General features: G+C 56.9%; 4 protein-coding genes across 4 annotated transcripts; 3 read left to right on the top strand and 1 right to left on the bottom strand.

The window, feature by feature from the left end:
- Window positions 1-491: 491 nt before the first annotated feature.
- Window positions 492-2,101, top strand: VTJ04DRAFT_5463 (uncharacterized protein; the record flags this gene model as incomplete). The annotated part of the gene is made up of 3 exons (XM_069363582.1): window positions 492-537; window positions 612-1,002; window positions 1,066-2,101. 3 exons carry the CDS (start codon window positions 492-494, stop codon window positions 2,099-2,101), a joined length of 1,473 nt encoding a protein of 490 aa, XP_069220414.1.
- A 1,467-nt stretch (window positions 2,102-3,568) lies between these two features.
- Window positions 3,569-5,080, top strand: VTJ04DRAFT_5462 (uncharacterized protein; the record flags this gene model as incomplete). The annotated part of the gene is made up of 1 exon (XM_069363581.1): window positions 3,569-5,080. One exon carries the CDS (start codon window positions 3,569-3,571, stop codon window positions 5,078-5,080), a length of 1,512 nt encoding a protein of 503 aa, XP_069220413.1.
- Window positions 5,081-5,440: 360 nt separating this feature from the next.
- Window positions 5,441-6,697, top strand: VTJ04DRAFT_5461 (uncharacterized protein; the record flags this gene model as incomplete). Its single annotated transcript, XM_069363580.1, has 1 exon — window positions 5,441-6,697. One exon carries the CDS (start codon window positions 5,441-5,443, stop codon window positions 6,695-6,697), a length of 1,257 nt encoding a protein of 418 aa, XP_069220412.1.
- A 513-nt stretch (window positions 6,698-7,210) lies between these two features.
- Window positions 7,211-8,440, bottom strand: VTJ04DRAFT_5460 (uncharacterized protein; the record flags this gene model as incomplete). Its single annotated transcript, XM_069363579.1, has 1 exon — window positions 7,211-8,440. One exon carries the CDS (start codon window positions 8,438-8,440, stop codon window positions 7,211-7,213), a length of 1,230 nt encoding a protein of 409 aa, XP_069220411.1.
- Between the last annotated feature and the right edge of the window lie 69 nt (window positions 8,441-8,509).

The raw sequence follows: 8,509 nt of genomic DNA, 5'->3' as shown, positions 1-8,509 counted from the left end.
CAGTGACTGGAATTCCACTTTTGACTCTTCTTTTCTGCCCACACCCCGCGGCGGGCTCCTTGCCTTGCCCGCTGCCCACGGCTGTCCGGCCCTTGGCATCCTTGACATGGAAAACGTGGAAAAGACGTCGAGCCAATCGATGTCGTCTTTTCAGAATTGCGCAATCCGCGCTTGCGGCTCCCGATGCAGATCCGGTCGCAATAAAGCACCACTTTACCGCAAAGACGGATGACTGTCTCGCATTTCGGAATGCTGCTGTCTCTCCCAGATCCGACGACTTACTCATACAATACTATTAGTACTGGTGCTGTTGCTGTTGATGAGTCTTCCCCAGACCTGGCCGCAGGGAACATCGCCGCTGTGCTCCTGGCCTCTCAAAGCTGCCGCCGTCCCCGATCCACCGAGACACCACTCGCATCGACTTTTCCTCTGTCCTCCATCTTGAGACTCTGTGCCTTGACAAGCTTCGGTGACTTCGGCCCTCGCCCACCATGACTCCAGAATCCATCATCGACAACGGGCCTCGCCCTGTCTATAGTACGTCCTTCCTGCCCGCCCTTCTCTTCTGTCCTGTGAACCGTCGCTGACTCACGCTCACCCTTCCCTTCCAGGGAGAGTCACCTCCCAACCCGAGAACCCCTTCGCTGCTCTCATCCCCGACCAGCAGATCGCCATTATCCCATCCTTCACCCTCGAGTCCGGCGTGACCCTTTATAATGTGCCCGTCGCATACACAACCCGCGGCACACTTGCCCCGACGCGCGACAATGTCATGGTGATCTGCCACGCTCTCACCGGCAGCGCCGACGTCGCTGACTGGTGGGGTCCGCTTCTCGGAGGTCCTGGACGCGCCTTCGATACTACGCGATTCTTCGTCGTCTGCATGAACAGCCTTGGGAGCCCCTATGGCACTGCCAGCCCCGTCACCGCTATGGATGGTGACCCGTCCAAGGGACGGTATGGCCCTGAGTTCCCCTTGACAACCATCCGAGACGATGTGCGGTGAGTCACCCCTCTCCTTCCCGGTCCTGGTCCTGTTCTCGCTTACTGATAGCCCCACTCCAGCCTTCACAAGCTTCTTCTCGACGAGCTTGGCGTCAAGCAGGTTGCCGCCGTCATCGGTGGTTCCCTCGGCGGCATGTTCGTTCTCGAGTGGGCATATTTCGGCAAGGACTATGTGCGCTGCATCGTGCCCATTGCCACCTCCAGCCGCCATAGCGCCTGGGGTATCAGCTGGGGAGAGGCCCAGCGTCAATCTATCTACGCCGACCCCAAGTATGAGGACGGTTACTACTCGTTCGACGACCCGCCGGTAACCGGCCTCGGCGCTGCCCGTATGGCCGCTCTTCTCACCTACCGAAGCCGCAATTCATTTGAGGCCCGCTTCGGCCGCAATACCCCCGATCCTTCTCGTCGCCAACCTATCCGCGAAACTCCGACAACGCCCTCCGAGGCCCATTTTCATATTCATAATGACGGTCACAAGTGGAAGCGGAGTCCTCCGCGGAGGACGGGGAGCAACGGGTCGGACCAGGCACCCAAGTATGCGGAGGTCAGGGCGAGTGACCCGCAGTTCCACGGGCCGCAAAACGGGAATGGCAATGGCACCCTTACGGGTGGCGAGGTTATGCCCACAGGCTCGACCTACTTCTCGGCGCAGTCCTATCTGCGCTACCAAGCGAACAAGTTTGTCAAGCGTTTTGACAGCAATTGCTACATCGCCATGACGCGCAAGCTCGACACGCACGACGTGAGCCGTGGGCGTGCCAAAACCGTCGCTGAAGCCCTGGCCATGATCGAGCAGCCCACCCTCGTCCTCGGCATTGAAAGCGACGGCCTCTTCACGTTTGCTGAGCAGGAGGAACTGGCCGAACATATCCCCAACGCACGTCTCGAACGCATCGACAGCCCCGAGGGTCATGACGCGTTCCTCCTGCAGTTTGAGCAGGTCAACCATTACACACTCGAATTCTTGCGCGAGGTACTCCCGGACATCATGGGTCGCGACGGTGAGAGCCAGCACGTGGAGAGCTCTGTTGGGCAGCTGACCAAGAGCAGCACCTTCGGCGAGGCCGAGGTGGGGGACATTACAGCTTGGTAAAGCTCTTTGGGGAGGATGTGCTCCTTGGTGGGAATCGCAGTCAACTTTTACCGCAAGACCACCCCTTCCATCCGCATCATCAGTGCCGGCGGCGCGTCCGCTGTTGTGGAATTCACACAGTCTAATCCGCACACACATTACCTGACATACTACTGTCCATTGTGTGTACAAGGCTGATGCTGCTGCCGCGACGTTTGTGTTGTTGTTTGCTGGATCATCAAATTGATCTGAGAACCGCGCCAACATCACCTGACAGAGCCGATTGCATCATCGCCCCGGCTCCGGGCTAGACCAGCCCAGGCCCAGCCGCATCTGAATCACGGCATGTGAAGGTTGCGGGGCATATGCGGAACGGGGCGTTAGGCGCGTGTGTCATGACGTTGCCGGTCGTCCGGTGCGGCATGCTAACTACTGTCCGGAGAGTTAGAGCACATGCAGGCACGTTCTGCGCGGCGCGCGTGGGGGAGGGGAGGGGCGTGGGATCCGGAGCCTTGGTCCACGCTCTACCCCCGCCTTCTCCAACCCCCCGCGCGATCGAGATGCCGAATGCTGCCGGACACGTCACGGAGCGTCCGGCACGGGACGGACAGAACCCTGGTTTGACGTTACGGAATTGCGAGAAGGGTTATTGGCTCGGGCAAATGGACACAACGTGGGAATCGTACGGGGATGGGAGGAAAAGCAAACGGGATATGGAGATCTTGGGGAGATCTGGTGCGTGGGATTCGGCGTTGGCGGTTGGGATCTAGATTGATGTTTTTGGATACTTTATTCCTCAGACACAGCACACTGCATTGGCGAATACTATACAAGCTTACATTAGAATGTCAGAGACACATATCATATGAAAGAGCTGTGATGATACCTTTGAGATGTGTATAAATGGGACCATGCGCCCCAATCCAGTCCAGACATAGAATAGACATGGTCACTGTGACTCACACCCGTATTCAAGCTGAGAGAACGTCTCGAAGCTCTCTTCCTCTCCACTTCGTCGGCTCTCGGGAGATTCGGGACATCCCAGGACTTTCGAGACTATATCAGTTGGAGGCCTGAGAGTGATAAACCGGGAAGAGGAATTCATTGAGAACGGCACACGGTTGAGTGAAGAGACAAAAAGGTCCCATAAGGTTGTTCTGCGTTCCCAGGAAACGGTATGAGAGTATGAGAATGAAGGTAATAACGATCATTATCTTACAACATTTTCTTTCTATGCCACGATGTTGATTTGTTTTGGGGATATGCCGGTGGAATTTGTGTGATGCTGTGACGTGTTCCATGGTGTATGGTCGCCATGAGAGTTTGATGCCTTTTGCCGAAGATCTACCCACCTTTGCTGCAGGCAGGCAGAAGCCACACCCTCCATCCAAACGACTTGTTGTTCCTCACTTCAAAGTCACTCCTACAGCCTTCCACATAGGCACCCACAGCTCGAGGTCATCTACTCCATCTGCTCCGTACACCGCAATGCCAACTGTTATCACGGATCTCCCCGACGAGCTCCTGGACGCCATAGTATCGTTCATTTGCGACCATGGCGAATTCGATGCTTCTTTCAAGAGCTGTGTCTTCCCCGGCCATGATTGCCAGATATGCGACCGCCAACGCCAGGCCACACTGAAGGCACTTTGTCTCACCTCGCGCCGCTTCCATACTGTGGCACTCCCGCATCTTTATCACCACTTGTCGCCCAACGCCCGTTGGTGGTCGCTTCTTCGCACCCTAGCACATCGCCCCAATCTTGGGCACTACGCCCGCTCTCTGTGCTGGACCGAGAACCGGTCAATGCCGGATGCGTCGACCTGTCAAGAATTGCGACAAGATTCCGCTCTTGTCGACTTGTTCAATACGCGGATGGAAGAGTATTTCGCAACCTGCCCGAGGACTTCGCGCACGGGGTATACCGAGTCGAGGGAGGTCGCAGAGAGCCTGGTTCGCTTTCCGTACTTGCTCGAGTTTCAGCACAGCGTACCGACAGATTTCCTAACAAGCATACTCCCCAATCTTGAGGTGCTCGCCGTCCCCGTCGCCATTTTCTTCTCGTTCCGGTTCTGCAGACCAGGATCGCTACCCCGGCTCCGGCACGTCCATCTACGCAGCGTTGTCGAGGGGGAAATTGTGTCTGCGTTTCGGTCGACGAGGTTGTTTGCCGCAGCTCGCGATAGCCTACAAAGCGTCGTTATCATGACCAGGTATTATAAACCGCATACTCTGCGGGGTGCTGAGGCCACGTCGGAATCGGAAGACGAGGGGTTGGAACAAGAACATGATTCAGAGGAAGAGGAAGAAAGGGAGGAAGAGGAGGCAGATGGGGAGGAGGAGGAAGAGGAAGGGGAGCAGGTGGCAGACAATGAGCTGGGGGAACCCGTATCACCACTGGGATCGGCTGACGAAAATGAGAAAGACACGGAAATGGAAGAGCAAGACCAAATCGAAGAGGAAGAACACGTGGAGCAAGTCTCGGACTCGGATTCACTACCGGACTCTGAGCCAGAGCCGGTATCAGAAACGGACGACGAGGAAGAAGAAACTGAAGAACAAGCCCAGGAGAGGCAAAGGGAGTGGGAGGCGGCGCAGAGAATCGCAAGGCAAGAGTATGCAGAGGAAATTGCCAGGTACAGTTTCACTGTGCCCAGCATGACGCATCTCACCATCTTGAGCAGCCTTGGAGATCCCCGGCATCTCGCCGGTTTCCTCGAGGTCTTTCCGAACACGACACACATCCGGCTCAGAATCAATAACGAATTCAACTACCCCTTTGACTGGCAACTTTTGCCTGGGGCGTGGCGGAATTGGTTCTCTTCTGCATGGAAGGATTGCGTGCCAGGGCTCCAGGTTTTCACGATTGAGGTCACGAGAAAGTACAGGTCGTGGTATCGGTCATGGAGCAGAGAGGAGCTCAGTGAGCTTGAAGAAGAACTAAACTCCCGTGGAGTGAGGCTTGAAATAGTTGACTGGGAAAGGTGTCTGGAGGTATAGGGTAGGCTAGACCCAGAGGCATATCAACGACTTGACATGACTTGTCGGTCTCATCTGTACCGCCTACAGACGAAGCATATACATTGGCAGCTTTTGATCCATCTCAATGGCCGCCCCGCCTCGGGCTTTACAGATCAGTTTAGTGGTACCTAGGTCGGTTGGTAGCTGTGGTGTCTTTGCCCTCTGGGGGCATCGCTGCCAAGGGACTCATGGGTCGGGTTGCAAGGCTTCAACATTCTTGGGCTGAATATTAGGCGATGCATATAACTCCATCCTTGAGTGCATGAGGACCAGCCTCACTTGGCAATCAACCAGTTACCAAGCAACGTGTTCCTCGCATCCGCTCCATCTCAGTCCGCAATGCCTTTCCCACTCAACCATCTCTTGCCGGAGCTCCTCGAACACATCGTGGCGCAAATCTGCCGCGGCCACGGCGACCCCTCCTCTCCCATCCCCACCTGCATCGATCCCGGCCATGGCTGTTTGCCATGCGACGTCGAACGTCGGGCTGCGTTACGATCCCTGTGCCTCACCTCGCGGCGTTTGTATCACGTATCGCTCCCGCACCTCTATCACCATCTCGCCCCGAATAACCGGGGCCAGTGGTGGTTCCTGGCGCGCACCCTTGCGGAACGCCCGGACCTTGCCCGCTACGGCCGCTCCTTGTGCTTCAAGCGGCACGAGGCTGCCGATGAAAACGGCCAAGCCGAGCTATGGGCTCGACCTGCCATTGTCAGACACTTCAGCAAATGTAAAAACGAGTATTTCGCCTCGCTCCCCGAGACTTTGGATGCCGAGCTCAAGCGGTCTGAGATGGTCCGGGTGAGTTACTACAACCTGCCCTACGCAGCTCACCACCTTGCGAGCGATCTGCTGGTCAGCCTACTTCCCAACCTTGAGACGCTCGCTGTCGTGCTGCGTAAAAACCTGGCGTTCCGCTTCTGCTCCCGGGGCTCGCTCCCACGGCTGCGGCATGTCCGGCTAAAACACAGCACTGGCTGGTTTTCGTTTTATATGACGAATGTACTGCGAGTGTTTGCTGCAGGTCGTGAGACCCTGGAAACCGTTGTTATACAAATGTGCGACCCTATCCTCCCACAGACTCCAGGAGGTCCTGAGCAGGAGGCCGAACGGGAATCGCACCCCGAATCTGGAGGAGAAGAAGAGGAAGAAGGAGAAGAAGAAGACGATGTCGAACCCGATGGATCCAGCGTGACACACCGTCACCTTAGTAATTTGCGCACCTTGCACCTCCCTCAAGTTTGGTCTTTGAGCATCTCGAACCATGCCGTCAACATTTCCATGTTGGCAGTTATGTTCACCAGCTTTCCCAACATCACGCATCTTCGCTTTGCCATTTCTGGCACGCGGACGGCCATTCGGACAACTGCTTCGTCGCTCACCGAGATTCTACGGTTGCCAAACGCCGCTCCAGCGCTGGAGTCTTTGACCCTTGTGCTGTGGGTGATGCCTACACAGTGGGAGGCGTGGTGGGACGAAAACAAGGCCAAGGAGTTTCTGGCGGTGATGGATGGGCGAGGCATAAAGGTCGAGTTTTCCTCCCTCTCTGGGGACGCGGAGCAGAAATTATTAGTTCCAACACAGACCCGTACCTAGTTGAACAAGGGCACAACAGCGTGAAGGCTGGAGTTAGGTGGAGGAAGACTAGATATCATAGGCCTACCATCTCCTTCTAGGTTATGGATTCAAGATAGTGCCCTGAAACCATGTTGCTTTTACCAGGAAGCGACCGTCATGCATAGAGCACAATCAACGGCTTTCCTACCCGACCTCATTTTGCCAAGGTGATAACCCTTCCATTATTTCTCAGACCCATCTTATCTAGGTGCTCAACCTTCTCCAGGCTAATTGGCAGCCCGGCTATCGTCTTTGCTTTTGATATCCTTTGCCAATGGAAGACAGATCAAACCCGAGTCTGCCCATCTTTCGCTTGACAACCCAACTTCGTACAAAACCCCTCTATTATCCGTATTAAAGCAATGATTCGCGAGCCAACACCGTTTTCCCAGTGTAACATGCAACCCTTTTTTCCAGAGCACAGGAAACCCCGAAACGCCAGGCCACCATCTCATCAACGTAGACAACGCCATGAAACCCGTAGACACAACCTCATCCGCGCTCCACAAACGGAGCAAAACTCCTCCCCACATACCGCTCCTCATCCATAGTGGTATCAACCGCCATGGCATCCCCATCGCCTCCGACTTCATCATCGTTCATCATGTCCTCAATACCCCGTTTCCCCCTCCCCGTCCCAACAATGCCAGTCCCTGCCGATAACCCGCCCATATGCTGCGCTTGCTGTGGTTGAAGAAGTTGTTGCTGCTGCTGTTGATGTTGCTGTAACACCTGCCCACTCGCGCCAACAACTCCCCTCGCGCGCAGGATATCCTCATACGCCCGCAGCCTGAACTTCAAATCATCTCCCAGCGCGACGCAAAACCTCCTCAGCTGCACAAACTGCACCGCAGCCACCGTATCCAGACCGTACATGGCCATCAGATACGATGCCGCGACGGCCGCCGAGCGATCATTTCCCGTCTCGCACACCAGCAGGACACACCCCTTCCTCCTGCCCTCCGACTCGGCCAGGACCTGCAGCAAATGCCGATTCACCATGCCCGCGGCGACGGTAAACGCACCGACTAGCTCCCGTCCATCCGCCACATCCACCGCATCCACCACGATCCCCATCCCTGCCACCATCCGCTTCACACCCGTCACCAGCATTCCCTCACCACCACCACCACCACCACTACCACCACCACCACCTCCTCCTCCTCCTCCTCCTCCACCTCCACTACCAGCAGCAACAAACCTCGCATCGCGCGCGCAAAGAACCATGGTAACACCGGCTTTCTCCAAAAAGGCGCGGTCCTTTACGCAGCTGGCGGGGCCGAGCCACAAGAAATCCTCCAGCACCACCTGCGCATGGCGGCGAGATTCGTAGCGCCAGACGGCGCTCTCGTCGCGCGCCGACTGGGCCGCGTCGCCCGTGATGGCGTGCAGTTCCTGCGGCGACAGGCCCGTCGTGTGGACGGCCCACGGAGAAGGGTGGATGGTCATGACGATCTGGGCGGGGCCTTTGTTGGACCCTCCTGCATCGCTGGCGGCGGCCTGGGGCACCGGGGTGGTGGCGCGGGACGGGCGGGCTGACGGCGCCGGAGAGGTGGCGGTGGGCGGGTGGTAGGGGTTGGTGAGTGTTGTCGGAGGAGAGGTGCCGGCCGGTGGGACGTGGATGGGCGGCGGGGAGGGAGGACGGGAAGAGTAAGGGGCAGTGGGCTGGACGGTGGGCTGGAGGAGGCCTGGGCGGTGGGTCGGTGGTTGGTGAGACGACATTGTGTCGGTGGAATTATTGTTGTTGTGGTTGAGGTTGCTGGGGTGAATGGGGTTTATTGAAGGAGTGTG

Source organism: Mycothermus thermophilus, assembly GCF_041956435.1.
Source record: "Mycothermus thermophilus strain CBS 625.91 unplaced genomic scaffold VTJ04scaffold_3, whole genome shotgun sequence".
NCBI lineage: Eukaryota > Fungi > Ascomycota > Sordariomycetes > Sordariales > Chaetomiaceae > Mycothermus > Mycothermus thermophilus.
This window is presented reverse-complemented; position numbering and strand designations above follow the sequence as displayed.